Source organism: Rana temporaria, chromosome 1, assembly GCF_905171775.1.
Source record: "Rana temporaria chromosome 1, aRanTem1.1, whole genome shotgun sequence".
NCBI classification, from domain to species: Eukaryota; Metazoa; Chordata; class Amphibia; order Anura; family Ranidae; genus Rana; species Rana temporaria.
The window spans coordinates 325,438,118-325,458,914 of NC_053489.1; the positions used below are offsets into that span (position 1 = coordinate 325,438,118).

The window sequence follows — 20,797 nt, forward strand, 5'->3', positions numbered from 1 at the left end:
ACATTAACAAACAGCGTCTTACATCCAAACAATGAAAGGTTCGCTCTCTTTCATTCTGTGGTTTTGTGCAAAAAGAAGGAAGTATAATTTCTTGTGACCTATGAAACTTCGTTGCCACCTTAGGTAGGTACAGGGGATCCTGACTTAGGACTACCCTGTCCTCGAATAAACGAAAATAAGGCTCTTTGATTGAGAGCGCTTGCATGTCTCCTATTCTTTTGGCCGTGGTGATGGCCAAAAGAAAGGAGAATTTAAATACTAACAGCCTAACCGGAATGCTGTCTATCGGTTCAAATGGAGGTTTGGATAGCTGGTCTAACACCAGGGAGAGGTCCCAAGGGGGAACTCTGGATATCTGTATAGGTGACAACCTATCCCTGGCCGTCAGGAACCTCTTAATAAGAGGATCCAGGGCCAGCCTCTTGTCTAAAAAGTAGGACAAGGCGGCAACCTGTACTCTTAGGGTTCTCGTAGCTAGTCCTAAATTTACCCCTTCCTGAAGGAACTCCAAGATAACTGATATTTCGGGTAGTGGGGCTTGTCTTGCTGCGCACCAGCGTGAAAACCCCCCCCAGGTCTTGGCATAGATCTTCCTGGTAACTTCCTTACGACTCGCTAAGAGGGTATCTATTACCTTCTCTGAGCAACCCTTCCGCTGCAGGTTCCACCTCTCAAGTACCAGGCCGTCAGACTGAAAAAGCCTGGCTCTGGGTGAAAGATCGGTCCCTGCCGCAGAAGGTCCACCCGGACCGGAAGAGGGAGGGGAGGAAGGACCGACCACTGTTCTAGTATTGGGAACCAAGATCTTCTGGGCCACCAGGGAGCGATCAGGATCAGCTTCCCTTGTGACCGTCTCAGTTTCTGTAATACCCTCGGGATCAGATTCAGGGGAGGGAAGGCATAGGCTAGGTAAAATGTCCAGGCCTGGGCCAACGCGTCCACACCCTCCGATCCCTGATCCCGGGAGAGGGAGAAGAACCTTTCTATCTTCTTGTTCCTCCTGTGAGCAAAAAGGTCTATTTCTGGGTTGCCGAAATGATGACATACCCAATCGAAGACCTCCTGACTTAGTTCCCACTCTCCCTGGAGAATGGGTTGGCGGCTTAGAAAGTCCGCTTCTAGGTTTAGGACTCCTCTGATGTGAACTGCTGACAGGGAGCGGACTCTGTTCTGCCCAGCCTAGAATTTCTAGAGACAACCTTAGGAGCGAACGGGACCTGGTGCCTCCCTGATCGTTCAGGAACGCCACCGTGGTCGTGTTGTCGGAGAGAATTTGTATTTCTTGGTCCAGGATTCTCTCCTCGAACGCTTCCAAGGCTCTTCCGACCGCTGATAATTCTCGGAAGTTGGAAGAAGACTCCCTTTGTTGTCGATCCCAGGAACCCTGGGCCTGTAGGCCCGCCATGTGGGCTCCCCATCCCCAGGAGCTGGCATCCGTGGTTATCCTGAGGGGGTCTGACTGGTGCCACTGAAGGCCCCTTCCCAGATTCCGAGGAATGAGCCACCACTCTAGAGTGTTCTTTACCGACTCTGGAATGGAGACCCTGGAGTCTAGGGATGTTTCCTTCCCGTCCCAGGAGGAGAGGAGGAAGGCCTGTAGTGGCCTGTAGTGGAGCTGGGCCCACGGAACTGCTGGGATGCATGAGGTCATAAGTCCCAACAACCTCATGATCTCCCTGAGTGAAATATCTGCTGTTCCCCTGACAGACCTGACCACTGAGATGAGTTTCTGGACCTTGTCTACTGGTAGGAGAAGCTTTTTCTCTAAGGAATCTATTAAGAATCCCAGATAGATCTTTCTCTGTTCTGGGAGGAGAGAAGATTTTTCTCTGTTTATAATCCATCCTAAGGATTCCAGTGTAGTCAGGACGGTGGTCAGGTCCATGAGAAGAAGTGCTCGACTGGGATTGAACAGCAGCAGATCGTCGAGGTAGGGAACAAGGGAGATGCCCTTCAGATGTAGAAAGGCGACCACCTCTGCTAGCACCTTCGTGAAAACTCTTGGGCTGGAGGCAAGCCCAAAGGGGAGAGCGGTGAATTGCCAGTGTTTGATCCCCTGAGGGGAAACAATGGCGAATCTCAGGAATCTTTGATGGTCCTGGTAAATGGGGACATGGAGGTAGGCGTCCTTCAGGTCTATGGTTATCATAAATACCCCTTCTAAAAGAAGTCCTTTGAGACTGTAAATGTTCTCCATGCGGAACCTCTTGTAGAGGAGATAAGTATTCAGGGGTTTTAAGTTGATAATTAGACGGAATTTTCCCGAGGGTTTTGGTACTACGAAGATGTGAGAGTACACCCCCTGACCCTGTTGGTCTACCGGAACTGGGACTATGACCCCCTGTTGTGCTAGGTCTGACACATTCCCTAGAAGGCTTGCCGCTTTGAGGGGATTTTGGGGTAAATGAGTGAGGAGGAAAATTGGTGGGGGAAGATGGCGGAATTCCAATCTGTAGCCTTCCTTCACTATCTGCAAAATGTGAGGACTCCGCGTTATGCTTTCCCAAGCTGGAAAAAAATCGGGAGAGCCTTCCCCCGACTCTCGAGTCACTTGGAGTCTTTCCCAGCGGGTTTAGGATCAGGGAAAAGGATTCCCCCTTTTGGTTTATCCTTTCCCGTGATCCACCTCCTATTAAAGGCCGCTCTTCGGTCTGAAGGTCGGTTTTTATTCTGGGGGCCTCGAAAAAATCTCCTCCTATTTTGTTTAGGTTTGGGAGGGAACCGTTTACCCTTTTCTGAGGCTCTAGTTAGAGCCTGGTCTAAACCTGTCCCAAAGAGGAGGGATCCCTCAAAGGGCAGGGCACAGAGACGGGATTTGGAGGCCAAATCTCCTTCCCATGTTTTGAGCCATAGTGCCCTTCGAGGCGTTAATAAGAGCGCCCGTTTTAGCAGAGGCTCGAGCGGTCTCAATTGATGCGTCTGCTAGATAGGCGAAAGCGCTACCTATGACTCTAAGGGAATCTCGGATATCCTTAAATTTTGAAGTCTGCGGGATATGTTCCAACATCCTGGACAGCCAGGTATCCGTATTCCTGGCAATGCAGGATGAGGCCAGTGCGGGCCCAAGGGCTGCCGCATTAGCCTCCCAGGCCCTGCGAAGGGAGGTCTCTGCCCGTCTGTCTAGTGAATCTTTTAAATTCCCAGCATCCTCAAAGGAAAGGTCAGACTGTCTAGACAGTTGAGCTAGGGAAGTATCTAGTTTAGGGACTTTGAAAAATTTGTTTTCTAGTTCTTCCTTAAAGGGACAGCGCCTTTTCCAGGTTTTGTACCTTAGTAACTTCTTTTCAGGTTCAGCCCACTCTCTTAGAACTAAATCCTAAAGAGATTGGTGAACTGGGATAACCTTTGGCTGGGGCTTAGCCAAACCCTGGTACATCTTATCCTGTGCTGACACCAGTTCGGCCGGCTGCTGAATCCCCTCAGAGGTATAGATAGCCGCCAGTAAACCACCCATGTCATCTGCTGAAAAAATAAATTTGCCTGATCTAGCATCTTCATCCTCATCATCTGTCTGGCTATCAATGAGACCTTCTTCCTGAGCCTCTGAATCCTCAGAGTCTGATAGAAGAACGTCCCTAGCCCTCAACAATCTCGGAGCCGAGGTGGATAAGCTTTCCTGTGAGGAGGGCCCAGCTGCTAGGGGGATCAGGTTCTTTGGTTTTTAAGACTTCCTTAAACTCCTTTAATGTGGAAAGCATCTCTGACTGAACCGTCAGGAATTCTTTCATTATTAGCGAAGTTTCCTTCCCTGTGAGTTTTTGAATGCACTTAGCACACAAAAGCTTGGAATAGTCTGTGGCCAGCTTAATGCTACAATTCCCACATCTTTTAGCTTTAGATGTATGTTTAGCAGAAACACTAGAAGCCTCCCCCTGGGCAGTAACCTCTTCCCCTGAAAGTAAAAGACAGAGGCTTTAATACAAAAAAGGAGTAGGGGAAGGGAAGGGGGGTGTGTGGGGAATAAGGACCCAGTCCAAGTGCCCCAATGAAGTTTCTGGAGGTAGACTCACCCCTGGTGGCTTCCTCTGCAGCAGCGGTTAGCGCCGGGCGGTCCTCACGCTCCATGGCACCGTCGAATCGGGCGCCACTCTCTCCCCTGCTGCGCTCCGTGTGTGTGAGCTAACGCCGATGGCGGCCGCCATTTTGGTGAAGACCGGAACCGGAAGTACGTCATCACCATGCGCTGCCATCGACGCAGCGTCGGAATGCTGGCTCCACCGAGAAATGAGCCTGGGAGAACAGCAGCCGAGTCCACAGCGCGGAGATGCGTCTTTACCCGGCCCAGCAGGTAGGAAGATGCTCGGGAGAGAGGGATTCCAGCCACCTAGGTGTTCTGAGGTAGCCACTATCCCAGATACACCTAGCAGGGGGGGGGTTCCCAAACATAGTTTTCCTTCAGCTCCCCCCTCAATACGGGGGAGACCCTCTGGACAGGCAATAGCCTCAGTAAGCTCAAGGCCTCCCAGGACCCATGGCTCACATTCCAGGAGGGGGACCACCAGCCCCAGGCCTTAGGTCTTTTTAGAGAAAACAAAAAAAACGTTTCGCTGGGGGAAACACAATCATGAACTGAGGTGCACGGGGAGGGGCGGGGTTTTTAAACCTCTTTTTGATTGTGTTTCCTGTCAGGTGGAGCCAGTCTACTCTCAAGGTGCCGTCCTGGAAGACGACTCGAGAAAATGTGTATGCAATCACTGTCTTAAACTGGCTATACACCTTTGGCAGCCGGTCCACTATGTGATGGGCCGTGTACTGTGAGGGGCGCCAGACCAACAGGTCTCTACCAGGTCCGTCACTCCCTCACAGGCACATGACCAGAGCCCGAAGCCCCAAACTGGACTGTTTAATGTTGTCCTCGGGGCGCAGAGAACTGCACCCCGAACCCTCCACCGTGCGATACCAGCGAATCGAATCAACATTCGCCATCGGTTTCCGGCTTCCCGCCCCAGCCAATCAGGACAGGAGGCCGAAGACCCAGAACCCCGAAAGAAGACCGGGTCAAAACAGAAGCCGCAGTGACGGGCACCAGGGTAGTGGTGACCGCTAGAGGGCTCTGCCCGTAGGGGAAAAAAAAGGAAACTTAAAACATTAACAAGAGTAGTCATACAGAGTCCACCTTTAACAAGGTTGAATAGAGTCCAGTTATCGAGTAATAAACATAATTGTATATTAAAATAGAATTCTACTTGCAGAATAAGTCGTGTGCATGTATTTCACTGCAGTACTGCTTGGAAATAATATTAAGAAGGGTGAGTGCGGACCTGGAGGGGCACACCCATGCCCCCCTAAAATCCTCCAGCACCAGCCGACCACTGCTGTGCATGGGTAGAATTTGTTCAAATGATCATATTGAATTTCCATCATTACTCAACAAATTTTGTGCGAAACCGCCATTCCATCTCAATTATGAGCAGTCATTTATCATGCACTAGAATCGTATGACATTTTCACAGAGCGGAATACTAATGCCGCGTACGCACGATAATTTTTCGGCATGAAAAAAAACAAAGTTTTTAAAAACGTCATTTAAAATGATCACATCATCGTTTTTCATCTTCTGAAAGACGACAACATTTTTCGAACATGCTGCATTTTTTTAACGCCGTTTTAAACTATGTCGTTTTTCGGGTAGTAAAAAATCATGTGTGGGCTAAAACTACGTTTTAAACCCGCGCATACTCAGAAGCAAGTTATGAGACAGGAGCGCTCGTTCTGGTAAAACTACCGTTCATAATGGAGTAAGCACATTCATCATGCTGTAACAGACAAAAAAGCGCGAATCGTCTTTTACTAACAAGGAATCAGCTAAAGCAGCCCAAAGGCGAATAGAACTTCCCCTTCAGAGTGCCGTCGTACGTGTTGTACGTCACCGCGCTTTGTTCATCATTTTTCAAGAACGATGGTGTGTGGCCAACGTCGTTTTTAATAATGAAGTTGGAAAAACATCGTTTTTTGGACATGCTGAAAAACAATGTTTTTTTTTAATGCCGAAAAATGATCGTGTGTACGTGGCATAAAAGTTTGCAACTTCCACGAAAGAATGTTCTTGATAACAAAAGTTCTAATTCCAGGTGAAACTTTTGTGCATTATAACAACAACAATTTTTTCCTTGCTAAAATCACATTCACAAGTACAATTTGTTTAGATAACAAGCAATCAAAATTTTCCAACCTTCAGTCCCTATGGTCGAAAATGAAAATTACTTTGTGGACATTAATTAAGACAAAATAAAAATAACCTTTTGACAACAACCGCCCATGTATGGCCAGTTTTACAAAAAGGAAACTTAAAACATTAAGAGTAGTCATACAGAGTCCACCTTTAACAAGGTTGAATAGATTCCAGTTATCGATTAATATATATAATTGTGTATTAAAATAGAATTGGTCGTGTGCATGTATTTCACTGCAGTACTGCTTGGAAATAATATTTGTGCACAGTTCCAAATAATATTATGGAAGAAAACATTCATCTACCTGAAGTAATCACTGAGTCATTGTACATGGAAATGGCACCACATACAGCAATTCTTCCAAAATCTTTCATTTGTTGCAAGGCAGCATCTGTAAACTTTCCTCCAACCTATAGCAGAAGAAATAATGATCAGCCTTTATGACTACATTAGAATTCTGCAGCAAAATAAATACAGGAAAGGATATTCAACAGTAGCATTTCTCAACCTTTTTGCAGTTATGACATACATGCCAGACTAAAATATATATATAAAAAAAAAATACATTTAATTATCAATGGGAAACCTGTTCCTGGAATGATGCACACAACCACCTTTATGAAATTACATTAATCAGAAGCCTCCCTTCATATCAGATAGACTAGACACGGTATTACTAGATATGATCGAACAATTCATGGACACTTTTGAAACTACAAAATTGTACATTGTCTCCTAACCTTTCCTGGCAGTATCTGCAATTACAGCATTGACTTGATCTTTGAATTCAGTCTACATCTGATATTTAGTTTTGAATAGAGCAGAGTGCAGAGAGGATTTAAGCCACTTTTGTTTTTCTGGCACAATAACTTTATTCTGATGCAAATAAATTGTGCAACATTGACATTAGACAAAAGAAAAGAAAGACGCCCACTACGCCAACATCCAAAATTAATATAAAAGGATTGAATGAATTTGTAGGGATGTCATGAGGCGATGGTTAGTAAAAATATAATCTTTCTTACAAAATAGTTAAAAACATATAACAAACACCCTACAGCAGCCCTCAAAATTTCCACTCGCCTGCTAGCATTTGGCGAGTGGATTTAAGCTGGGGGCAAGTGATAACAGTTCTGCATTACCAACAGTCCAATCTGTGCCTACACTTAGAGCCACGCTGCGATTGGCGGCCGAAGAGGAAAGGTGCGTGCCCAGGAAAAGTAGTCGGGTGAGCCGCACACATGCAGAGCAGTACACAGGTGCTCTCCTTACAATTCTCATTAAGCCATGGGACCTGATAGTATGACCTCTCTGAGCCTGGCTTCCCAACCTGACCAATGTAGCTGGAGAGCAGGGAGCAGGAAGGAACAAGTGAGCTGGAGGACTGCGATTATCACCACTCTGGGTGTCCCAGGTAGGCAGTGCAGCACAGCGCTCACCAAGAGTTGCCCTGACAAGAGAGGGGCAGTATGCTGTGCGGTGTCAGTGTGCGCTGTGTTGTGGTGTCAATGGCTATGCAGGTGTGTGAATCTCGGTGCTGGATTGTACTCCCTCCCGCTGTGCTGCAGCTCCTCTCCTCACTGCCCGACAATGAAAGGGGGAAGTGGGGACATGCAAGTGTGGAGCCGCACACAGGGGCTCATGATTATGAGAGTCGGTAGAATAGGAGAGGGAGAGAGAGAGAGAGGAGGATGGATGGGGGTTGCAGAGGAGACAGCAAGAGAATGGGGGGAAAGACCTGGTTCTAGAGAGAAGGCAGAGGAGGAGGAGGGAGTCTTGTACATAAGAAGAGGGAGAGCAATATTTGCAGAAAAGTCCATGTCCCTCTGGTTTGCCCCAGTGCCATGTCCCTCTGGTTTGCCCCAGTGCCATGTCACTCTGGTTTGCCCCAGTGCCATGTCCCTCTGGTTTGCCACAGTGCCATGTCCCTCTGGTTTGCCCCAGTGCCCTGTCCCTCTGGTCTGCCTCAGTGCCCTGTCCCATTTTGTTAAAGTTGTTGTTGGTAATATTTAATTGTGTAACTTGATTCGGCATAAAACATTTAACAGTGTCATTCCAAGAGATAATCTACAAGGGCGTTTTTAGGGGCGTTTTTAGGGGCGGGGAAGTGTATGGGTTAGGTGAGGCAACTGGCGGCGAGTAACACTTGAGGCCTGGCTAGAAGCTCAGGGCTTGAAATTTTGAGCCCTGCCCTACAGTATGACAAGGTCAACAGATACCCAATTAAATAGACCTGAGGTATGGAACCTGATATGTAACAGTGTCCGTAACAACTGGACAAGAGACAGTGCTTATATGTATCAAGAGGTTAGGTCCATGGACTCCATGCTTTCTTGTCAACTTGTTTCGCAATTTGATAGCTTCCTCAGGACATACTGGGTAGGTGTTGATGGGCCCTGCAACCGGAAATAGAGTCACATCACATGAAACAGATTAGGAATGAGGATCAATGCATATGCAAAGGCATATGAATTTCCTACGTGACAAGTGGGTAGAGAAGGTAATGAAATCTAACCTCTGCTATAGCCAAGGTCACTAAGTTAAATGAAGGTTAGTCATAACATAGAGTTTGGAGGAGAGGAAGGCCACACAGAAACAGCCAATGAGATTCAATTATCAGTATCCAAATTAATGTAATCACCCCTAAAAAGAACAAAACATTTCTCCTCCACACACCCATAATCGTCAGTAAAGCGCATAAAGCCTTATATTAGTATGCCGGGTGTACCTCATTTGGGGGCTTATTAGTAGAGCCAAGACCCAAAAAGCCCTTAGTAGGGTAGGAGGCACCTCTTCCTAAAGGATTGATAGTGTGGGTGTCCCTGCCAGATCACGATCAAATTTTAGACAAAAATCGCCACAATGAGATTGCAGCTGCACGTTAATTCTCTCAGTAGGCAATATAGGAACAATAGCCTATAGACAAAAGAGACAGAAGATTCAGATTGACAATGCACCCCAGGTCCCAACCAAGAGTCTCGGTTTATGATTATAATAGTGAAGGTAGCAAGGGCAAAGGTCATCATATAGGAACAATACCGAATCCTGCTACATGCAGCTATAGAGCATGTTAAAATGCAAACAGAGAAGAGAAGCACATTTTGGTGAAACAGGCCTGTGCAGCCTAAAGGAAACAAGGAGAACAGGAAATAGATAAAGGAGAAGTGTGATGCATAATGGAGGAAAGAAAGGGGTGTGAATAGAAAGTAAAAGATAGAAGAAAAAATAAAAGGGGGGGGGGGGTCAAGGAAACCTGTGCAGATGTCATATTTTTAATGGTGGACAGCCAGTAGACCTGAAGAAGGAAATTCAGGGTTGTCTGCAGAAAAGTAACCCTGCAGAAAATTAAAGGGGTTGTAAAGCTTTGTGTTTTTTCACCTTAATGCATTCCATGTATTAAGGTGAAAAAGTACTTGCAGTCACCGGCCCCCCCGAGCCCTCGTTTTACTTAGCTGAGACCTGAACCTTCTTGGGCGTGATCCCACGTTGCTTTCACCGAGCTCTAGTCGGATCTTCATTGGATGATTGATAGCAGCGCAGCCATTGGCTCCCGCTGCTGTCAATCAAATCAATGATGTGGCACGTCGGGGGCGGGGCCGAGTCATACATTTGGCGGCTATGGCCGCCGAGTGTATCACACGGCCCCGGGAGAGAGCTTCCCAGAGGGGGTTAGCTCTTGCGGGGAGGATCCGCGAGAGCCGCCGTGGGACCCCAGAAGAGGATATTCGGGGCCACTCTGTGCAAAACAAACTGCACAGTGAAGGTAAGTATGACATGTTTGTTTTTAAAAAATAAATAAAACAAACCCATAATATCCCTTTAACATGGGTATTGTTCAAAAATGGCTCTTAGTTTTTCATTAATAATTTTGCTATAAATTTGGCTTTTGACTTCCTCAAGATTAAATACAGATGTTTTCCAGGCATTAGCTATAGTCATTTTGTTATCAGCGAATATGTGCATTAAGAATATTTTCTCCATGTGGGAACGCCCCAAGATTTTTTTTTAAAAAAGTGCTTCCAGCAGGAGTTCCCACAACTTTGAGTGAGGGACAGATCAAAGCAGATTGTAAATTTGAATCCATAATCTATTCATGTGTGTGTGTGGGGGGGGGGGGGGGGGTTTAGGTCCACCAAGTGTGTTGATCGCACTGGCTTCTATACAGCCCCTGAAGCATGGGTCGACATCAGTAAATATACAGTGTGTACTGTATGTATCGAAGTTTAATACCACTGGAAAAGTAATTTAAAAGGAATGCTAAAGTTTCTGGAGCTTTTGCAGGTTCCAGCCAATATATCTATGTCCAGTCGTCCAGTGCTATGGATTGTTCCAGTTTCCAGTTTGGTCTCCAATTTCGTTTCATATTCCAATGGCCCGGTAGTATCAGGAGTCATAAAATAAACATTAGTGAAACCATGTCTGTGGGAGGTGGAGACATCCATAGTAATATGGGTATTGGGATTGGGTGGCACTCTATCAAGTCCAATATCACCCACAGGGGGATTTCATGAGTAGCATGTAAAAGTGCCAAAGGGACTATGTGGGTGACCTGATAATAATTTTGGGAGTGCTAATCCCCCAGAAATGTTGGAGTGGAAGAGAAGGGTCTTGTTAACCCTAGGTCTAGATGTACCCCATACAAACTGTAATACCTTACATTGGAGGATACAAGAAATATATCCAAGGATAGAGACTGGGAAACGAGAAATGCATACTGATATAGGGATTCATAAGTGGGGGTCAAATTGATCCCTAAATATTTAGGGGAAGTAGTCTGTGCAAAAAAAATAGGCTTGTTTTAAAGTGTCCCATGTATGAGCAGTTAGTAACATTAAATCAGCTAAGGACTTCATCTGGTTCACCTGCAAACCGGAAATATTTCTGAAATCACTCACTGTTTTAAAGAGATTCAGGGGAGAAGTATGAGGGAGGTCACTGTTAAAAGCATATTATCAGCAAACAAATACGTTTATGAATAGTATCATCTATCCCAACCCCTTTAATGTTGAGATTTGTCCTGACATACTTGGCTAATGGTTCTAAAGACAGTACAGACAAGACTGGGGATAAAGGGCACCCATGTCTAGTACCCTGATTAATTAGAAAAAGTGGAGACTCATAACCATAATACTTGAGTTTTGCTTGAGGATTGGCATACATGGATAGAAAACTGTTGGGTTTGTATTGCCATCTTTGTCCTTTTTTTAAAAATGGGCCACCATGGAGCCATTCGTCATAATGTGCTACTATACACAGCATATTAGCACATTGGGACTTATTTGCAAAGTTATACTCTCCAGTGCTGCATTGTCAGCGCTCCCGCTGGTCCCTGGCCCTTACATCTTCTCCCGGTCTTCCTTCCAGGTTCGAACTGTTTGGTTGCTTAATTGACTGGGCTGTGTTGATGTACTCCAATACTCCATTGCATGCGCATGGGGGACACATCATCACAGCACAGAGCTGTGCTGTAACCATAGAGTGCCTTGAAAAAGTATTCATACCCCTTGACATTTTCCAAATTTTGTCATGTTACAACCAAAAACTTAAAAAATTATAAATGGGTTTTCAACATTTTTTACAAATAAATATGTGAAAAGTGTGACGTGCATTTGTATTCAGCCCCCCTGAGTCAATGCTTCGTAGAACCATCTTTCACTGCAATTACAGCTGCAAGTCTTTTGGGGATGTCTCAACCAGCTAGAGTGACATTTTTGCTCATTCTTCTTTGCAAAATAGCTCAAGCTCTGTCAGATTAGAAGAAGAGCGTCTGTGAACAGCAATTTTCAAGTCTTACCACAGATTCTCAATTGGATTTAGGTCTGGACTTTGACTGGGCCATTCTAACACATGAATATGCTTTGATCTAAACCATTCAATTGTATCTCTTGCTGTATGTTTAGGGTCATTGTCCTGCTGGAAGGAGAACCTCCACCCCAGTCTCAAGTCTTTCGCAGACTAAGAGGTTTTCTTCTAAGATTGCCCTGTATTTGTCTCCATCTATCTTGCCATCAACTCTGACCAGCTTCCCTGTCCCTGGTGAAGAAAAGCATCCCCACAACATGATGCTGCCACCACCATGTTTCACGGTGGGGATGGTGTGTTCAGGGTGATGTGCAGTGTTAGGACCCTTTCACACGTATGGACAGTATATCTATATTTCATTTATCCGTTTTCAGATGAAATATGGACATACATGTATCCCTATGGGATAGCGGGTGTCAGCGGATGAACATCCATTGACACCTGATCTCATCGGTCCCCTTAGGATCCGGTTATGCAGACAAGGAAAATCTTATTTTTCCATTAATCTGCAGAGCAAATCGGGTGAACACAGACAGACGGTCCGTGTTCATACGATCCCCCCATAGGGGAGAGCGGAGATCTGACAGGGCGGTCCCTGCACAGTGTGCCAACCTCCTATATTCACAATGCATTGGGCTGGCACAAGACTTGGAAGCAAGTGGCAATCACAGGAGTAGTGGTGACTACTTCAGTAATTTCCAGGTTCCAGGCACATCATCCAGATATGTCATAAACATTGTTACATTAGTCCAAGCTGGACCAATATACCATACCCATAATTGTTCTTTAAAAAAAAAAAAAAAAATTTTTTTTGTTACTAATCAACAAACCCTTGTGTTTTTTCACTTTAATGCATCTTATGCAGTCCGGCATGTGTCCATGGACGCAAATGCTGGACTCAGGAGCGCGCCAGCAAGGTAACCCCCCGGGAGAGCGCTTTTCCTAGGGGGGATTATCTGATGTGGGGAGGAGCCATGAGAGCCGCAGAAGGATCCCAGAAATCGAGGATCGGGGCCACTCTATACAAAATGAGCCGCACAGTTGGAGGTAAGTATGACATGTTTGTTATTTAAAAAAAAAAATTAAACAAGACTTTACAATCACTTTTAGCAGACTTACATTGTCAAAGTAACAGTCGTATCCCTCCGGAGATGCTGCCTTCAGTGCCTCCTCAAGTGAGCTCACCGTCTTATAGTTGAAAGCTTCATCAAAGCCAATTTCCTTTAAATACAAAACTTTTTCATCTGAGCCAGCAGATCCGACTACTTTACAGCCCTGATTAAAAACACAAAAAAAGAATTCCATAATTACTTATAATATTCATTTTCATGTCAATATTCTCTCCAATGTCGTCTTTCAGTTTGGGACTGTTTCATTATACATAGTTGCTTTCAAATTCATAGTTGTTACAATTTACCATGATGCAATTTTTGCAACATTGAGGCTAGACACACTATACAATTTTCTTTCGTTTTTTTTCCTTTAGATTTATCAAAATCATAATATGAGGTCAAACCTTAAAGGGGTTGTAAAGGTTCGTTTTATATTTTCTAAATAGCTTCCTTTAAGCTAGTGCATTGTTGGTTCACTTACCTTTTCCTTCCATTTCCCTTCTAAATGTTTTTTTTCTTTGTCTGAATTTCTCATTTCCTGTTCCTCCTCAGTAAGCTGTTCAGTAAGCTGTTCTGGTTGACTAACCACTGCTCGGATGATGGTGGCAAGTTTACTGAGGAGAAACAGGAAGTGAGAAATTCAGACAAAGAAAAAAAAAACATTTAGAAGGGAAATCGAAGGAAAAGGTAAGTGAACCAACAATGCACTAGCTTAACCACTTCAGCCCCGAACCATATTGCTGGTCAATGACCGGGCCACTTTTTGCGATTCCGCACTGCGTCGCTTTAACTGACAATTGCGTGGTCCTGCGACGTGGCTCCCAAACAAAATTGGCGTCCTTTTTTTCCCACAAATAGAGCTTTCTTTTGGTGGTATTTGATCACCTCTGCGGTTTTTATTTTCTGCGCTATAAACAAAAATATAGCGACAATTTTGCTGTAATAAATATCCCCAAAAATATATATAAAAAAAACGTTTTTTTCCTCAGTTTAGGCCGATACGTATTCTTCTACATATTTTTCGTAAACAAAAAATGCAATAAGCGTTTATTGATTAGTTTGCACAAAAGTTATAGCATCTACAAAATAGGGGATAGTTTTATGGCATTTTTATTAATATTTTTTTTTTTACTAGTAACGGCGGCGATCAGCGATTTTTTTTTTATCGGTACTGCGACATAATGGCGGACACTTCGGACACTTTTAGCACATTTTTGGGACCATTGGCATTTTTATAGCGATCAGTGCTATAAAAATACATTGATTACTATAAAAATGCCACTGGCAGGGAAGGGGTTAACTCTAGGGGGCAAGGAAGGGGTTAAGCATGTTCCCTGGGTGTGTTCTAACTGAAGGGTGGGGGTGGGACTGACTTGGGGAAATTACAGTGATGGCGCCCGCCAGGCACGCGCGAACGCGCCTCTATTGGCTGAATCGTGAGATGACGTATAGCTACGTGATCTCGTGCAGCCGAGCCGACCTGCCGCTGTATAACTGCGGCGGCTGCTCGGCAAGCGGTTAAAGGAACCTATTTAGAAAATAAAAAACAAACCTTTACAACCCCTTTAACACTTTCAATTAGTATGCAATCAGGTGACCTGCACTACATAGTTGAAGGTAAATCTACAGGAAATCAAAACGGCAAAAGTTGTATAGTGTGTAGCCAGCCCCCCCCCCCCCCCTTGTACCGGCCCTGACTGTGTAGTTATTAATATATTTTTTTTGCCAAAGGACTTTGAATATGAGGTTCCAGTACTTGCCTCTCTCTCTGGGCCCTTTGCAGCCCTACCCACAGACAATGAAGAATGAATGGGAAGCTGCATAGAACAGAATAGTGTGACAAATGACTACAGTACAACCAGAAGCACATTAAAAACCTCACTAAGCTAATTGTATAAGATTAAAGATAAACCAGGTTGGCTTTATTGGTTTAAATAAATGTACCCCAGAGAGCATTAGAAAATGTTCTGCTTTTTATCTGTTGGTCGGAGTTGCTGGAAAACTGGAATGCTGATCAATACTGACCTCCTTATAATACTAGTTGGCTGGCTTCTATTATTTTTCTCTGGCCTTTGAACTCATGGGGCTGGATTCAGATACATCGGCGTATCTGTCCGCCCGGCGTAACGTATCTGAGATATGTTACGTCGCTCTAACTTTGGGCGCAAGTTCTTTATTCAGAAAGAACTTGCGCCCTTAGTTAGAGCGGCGTAGCGTATGTGTTTCGGCGTAAGCCCGCGTAATTAAAATGGGGATGTAGGGGGCGTGTTTTATTTAAATTTCCCTTGACCTCGCGTTTTTTACGTTTTACTTGAACGGCGCATGCGCCGTCCGTAAAATCTCCCAGTGTGCATTGCTCTAAATGACGTTGCTTTCGACGTGAACGTAAATTACGTCCATCCGTATTCACGAACGACTTACGCAAACGACGTAAAATTTCAAAACTTACATACTTAACATTAGCTACCCCTCATATAGCAGGGGTAACTATACGCCGTAAAAAGCCGAACGCAAACGACGTAAAAAAAAAGCGCCGGGCGGTCGTTAGTTTCTGAATCGGCGTAACTCCTCATTTGCATATTCCTTGCGTAAACAAACGGAAGCGCCACCTAGCGGCCAGCGTGAGATTGCAGCCTAAGATCAGACGGTGTAAGTCACTTACACCTGTCGGATCTTAGGGATATACAAAGGCATACAGTAATGAGCTAGTATGCATTGCATACTAGCTCATTATGAATTATTTACCTTACATCGAAGCCCCCGCAACGGTCCTTGTACCCCCCTCCAGCCGGCGAAATCTCTCCCGAAGTGACTTCGTGTATCGCAGGCTCCATCTCTCCTGTACATGCGCGGGAGCCACCGGTAACGGCACACTGACTGAAGTAGCGGCACATATGTGCTTCAGTTTGCTTTAGTGCGCATGTGCCAATGACATTGCAGGGGACAGGGGATATCTCCTAAACCGTACATATTTAGGAGATATCCTGGGTATCTACAGGTAAGCCTTGTTATAGGCTTACCTGTAGAATAATGTGGCTGTAAAGGGTTTACAGACATTTTAAAAAAGCAGCATTTATACAGTTTGCCTGAGCTGTCACAAATCAGTGGGTGAGGAGACAAAGAGACACTCTGCAGAGGTGAGAACTGACTGGAGGGAAGGGACACCCCCCTTCCCATAGCACACAGGAACAGAGCTGAGGCTTCCAATCAGCTACAGATACGTTTTTCTCTTGGTGTCAGAAAAACTTGTCAGAAGTAAGGATGAGCTCCAAGCCCCTCCAAAGCGCCAAACAAAGCACTGCGGCGCTATGCAGGCGGTTTTAGCCCTTTTTCGGCCACTAGCGGGGTTACCGACGATGCCCCAGAGCCTCAGTGTGAAAGTGTTCTGAAAATAAAGAATGTACAGAAGTCATTTGAGCTTTTTAAAAAGGAAAAAATTAAAAGGCAGCACAAATTAAAAAGGTAACTTACTTTCATCTTTGCAATCTGTCCCACTAGAGAACCTACAGCACCAGCAGCGCTGTTAATAAGAACCACGTCTCCTTCTTTGGGACTGCAGACTTCCAACAAGCCAAAGTATGCTGTCAGACTGTTTCATGAAAAAAATCACACATTAATGCAGAGTTATTGTGGTGGCTTTAATTTAATTGTAAAGTGCTGTTATTTTAATTTACCCATTGTTGTCAATTAGAAGGGCTCTTGGAAGATCTGGGGGAGTGCTTACCTTCATAAGGGTTGAGCTCCCCCTGTGCTGCCCCAGCAAGACTTTTCTCACTTTATGAACAATGTAAAAAAAATTGTGATGGGGCTTATGTAGAGGATGAGAGGAAGTTTTGGTGGGTACATTTCCTGAATACACAGTAAACTTTAAAGCGGAGCTCCACCCAAAAGAGGAAGCTCCGCTTGTTCGCACCCTCCATTTGGCACATTTGGCACTTTTTTAGGGGTGGGGGGGAGCAGGTAACTGATTTTGACAGGTACTCCTCTCCCACTTCTGGGTAAGATCACCAATCGGCGATTTACAACATTTCTGACCTCTCCTCCTTCCCCCTTGCTGCTTTCTGGGAGACACACAGGTCCCAGAAGACAGCAGGGCTGCTGGCGCCTGCACCTGCAGCCGATTAACGAATCATCTTGGGGTGCCAACATTGTGGGATCCCTGGACAGGTAAGTACCCAGTATTTGTACTTGCTGACTTTGATTATTTTTTTTCCTGACTGGAGCTCCTCTTTAAAAGTCTTTTTTTAACCCTTTCGCTGCCACGTCATTTTTCTAATATTTTGTGCATTTTAGGTGCCCAAGAAGCCAAAAGCACCTACAACATTATATATTTATTTTAAGCAGAGGTCCTGTAGAATATAAATATGGCATTTGCTAATTGTTTGCATCACACAATAGTTTATCAAACCTAAATTTTCATAAAAAAAAAGAAGAAAAACTTTATGATGCACACAAACCTAATATAATATAATTCACTTGTTTTTTGTTTGTAAAATTTAAAGACAAGACTATGTCAAGTAAATGGATACCAAACATGTTAAGCCCTAAAATTGCACTTCCAGTGACCATAGAATCTTACCGGATTACTTCAGATAATACTTCAGATAATCACCTTTGTGGCTGATATCTTATTTCAACAGCTATATAGGGACTCTGAATGGGGCTAAATTCAATGCAGGGCTGCTCCTAGGGCTTAATCTACAAATATGTATAATTGATAGAATAGATAAAGATATGGTGCAAGAAACCAGGCCTAAAATGCACTTCCGGCGCCAGAGAACAATGAATCAACGGATCGCCAAGTGAAAAAAACCGTGTGTGGGTCTCAAAAGAGTGAAGAGGGAAATATCAATAAATACATCACTAGGATTGATAGTAACCCCAAAAGCAGCTATTTAAATAAATGGGAACCCATTTAAAAGTATAAAACAAAGTATCAAATATTAAAAGAACCAAAGTTCAAATGATAAAACAGCGCTAAAAGAGTGGTAAAGGAAAGCTCCAAAAAAGAGCTTAAAAAAGGAGTGTGAAATGATGTGTTGGATGATCATATAAAAGGTTTAGTGCACCCCACACCAATCAAATGAGTGCACCCAAAAAATGTGGAATACTCCCCCCTTTGGGGTGCAGGCTTACCACAGACAGGAAAAATGAACAGCTATTAATCCTTTGGACACATCACTCACAATCCTCCAAATCACTGTCACGGTTGATCTCAAGGGGGACACATGAAATTAAAGCAAATAAACACAGACACAAATGATAGTGTAGTAGTCTAAATAAATAACCCCAAATGTGTCAGCAAGTAATCCCCATTAATAATGCCCGTACAGGAACAAACACTTGTGAATGAGCAAAAGAAAGCAAAGATATCACCGCTGTCACCGCCGTCTTTTGTACACAAGAGGCCGCAAGAGTAATGTGGAGCTTGGTATCGATGGTCAGATCCGGCTGGTTAGCTGTGGAACGCACTTCTGCTTCCTTGTTGCGCTGCTGTAGCCACATCCTGACGCGTTTCGTCACTTCCGACTTCGACAGAGGGCATGGCTACACAGCGCTGTCACTTTCCTTTTATTCCCCATCAGATGCAGCTATTGGATCCGATCTCCCCGCCCCCCCGGCCGCGATAGGTGCAACTCGGACCGGAAGGGGGGACGGACGTCAGCTGTGCTGTTTGGGGATTGTAAAGAGGATATGGGACGTCTCGTACTGCACTTTTTTAACAGAGAAAACAAAACATTCGTTATGTGGAAAAGAACTTACTATGCCCGTCCCTGAGGGACATGGAGATCATTTGTAAATGATCAAAGCAAGTCAAAACATAAAATATCTTTTTTAGTGTATGTGAATAAATACCTTCCTGGGTAATAGTGCATGTTTACAGCCACATAAGCCTGCAGCCAATCATAGTGGACCGGGGCGTGTACATAGGTCCGTTCTAGTTGCTGAGTATGTCTGTTATGTTTAGAACTGGTACTCAGAACTGTGCATCGTGTGTTACAGATAGAGACCCGTCATACATATACAAAAGGGCGTTCGTAGTGTAGGTCTGGAGTAATAGATTGAAATTACCAAGTAATCGGGCACTATGTATAATAATTATATACAACCCATATCTTAAAAAATACGCCAATACCCACAAACGGATGGGGCATAAAAGCCATACTTATATGTGCACTAATACGATGAATGGTAATGAATTTATATTCTGTCACATAATGGAAAAAAAGACGGATATATATATTTAAAAAATATATATATATATATACATATAAAACCATATCAACTTAAAAAAAACAATATATATAAAAATCAATAAATATACACACATAACATTAGAATGTATGCATAATATATATATATATATATATATATATATATATATATATATATATATATATATATATATATATATATATATATATATGGAAAGGTTTAAAATAATTCATAAAAATGTTTATAAAAATATTTTATAGGGAATGAAAATCGGGTTTCCCTAATGGTGCTTGATATGAGGCTAATGGTCCTCGCCTATCTCTATGATGAAAAATAGGCACCAAAAGAAACCGATACATCCGAACAGGAGGCAATTTGGAAAAAGATGACTTAGAGAACAAAAAATAATTGAAAAATAAATAAAAAAGCTTAAAAAATAGAGAAAATTATGATGGAAACCGGAATACAACAATGTATCAGGTAAAGAGGTCTTATAATGTATATAGATGGGCCATTGGGATCAGTTCAGATCATAAGAGGGAATAGGAGCATGAGAGGTTAGATGGGCCATTTAAAAAAGGGGGCTAAAAGTCACTGATAAAACAATTTATATCGAGTTCAACGTTCAACCCTTTTGGCAACAATGTATCGGCTGTGTAAATCCATTCGGTTTCACGCTTAGAGAGTTCCCTGACAAGGTTGGACCCTCTCCATGATGGCCCTAAATGATCAATCCCCCAGAATTTCAAACCTGAGGGGTTGCAGTCATGGTGTAGTGTTACGTTATGGTCTTTGTATCCCAGCTTGATGTTGGCAACGTGTTCGGCTATTCTCACTTTCAGGGCTCGCTTGGTTCGTCCAATGTACATGAGTTTACATGGACATTCTAGCATGTAAACCACATGGGTGGTATTGCAGGTGATGAAGGTTTTCACGTTGAATTTCATTCCATTTGATGTGGAAACAAAGGATTCAATGGGACCTCTTGATCTGTCAGCTTCTGAACATGGAAGGCATTTTCTGCAGGGGAAGAAACTTTCTTTATCCCAGAAGGAGGGGGGCTTTTTTGGGGGGTCTAGTACTTTTTTAACGACTTTGTCTCCAATGCTAACAGCCTTCCTATAGATAAAACCAGGTTTGGTGGGGAGCACCGTATTCAAAATTCTGTCCAGAAATAGAACATGCCAGTGATTTTTAAAAAATCTTTCTACTTCTTTATATTGACTGTGGTAACCAGAGATGAAGCTCCACTCGTGTGTGTTTTTCTTATTGAGAGATTTGTTAACAGCTAGACAACTTGATCTCGGTATCAACGCTAATTCTTTGATAGTCCTTTCCAGATGTAGATCCTTATAGCCTTTTTCTATGAATTTCTCTTTGAGAATCAAGGCCTGGGAATTTAAATCAGCGTCGTGTGTACAGTTACGTTTTACTCTCATTAGCTGTCCTTTGGGTATGTTCCTAAGCCACATAGGATGGTGGCCACTCTGTATG

At 43.8% G+C, this 20,797-nt stretch overlaps 1 protein-coding gene across 2 annotated transcripts in view; it reads right to left on the minus strand.

Annotated features, from left to right (window-relative positions):
• LOC120945936 (prostaglandin reductase 1-like) overlaps nt 1-20,797 on the minus strand; it is an 87,600-nt gene that overhangs the window by 12,352 nt on the left and 54,451 nt on the right. For both annotated transcript variants that reach the window (XM_040360526.1, XM_040360536.1), the window contains 3 exons: nt 16,559-16,676; nt 13,095-13,250; nt 6,478-6,583 (listed from right to left, as the gene is read on the minus strand). In XM_040360526.1, the coding sequence (XP_040216460.1) occupies nt 6,478-6,583; nt 13,095-13,250; nt 16,559-16,676 (380 nt within the window). The remainder of the gene's footprint in view (nt 1-6,477; nt 6,584-13,094; nt 13,251-16,558; nt 16,677-20,797) is intronic.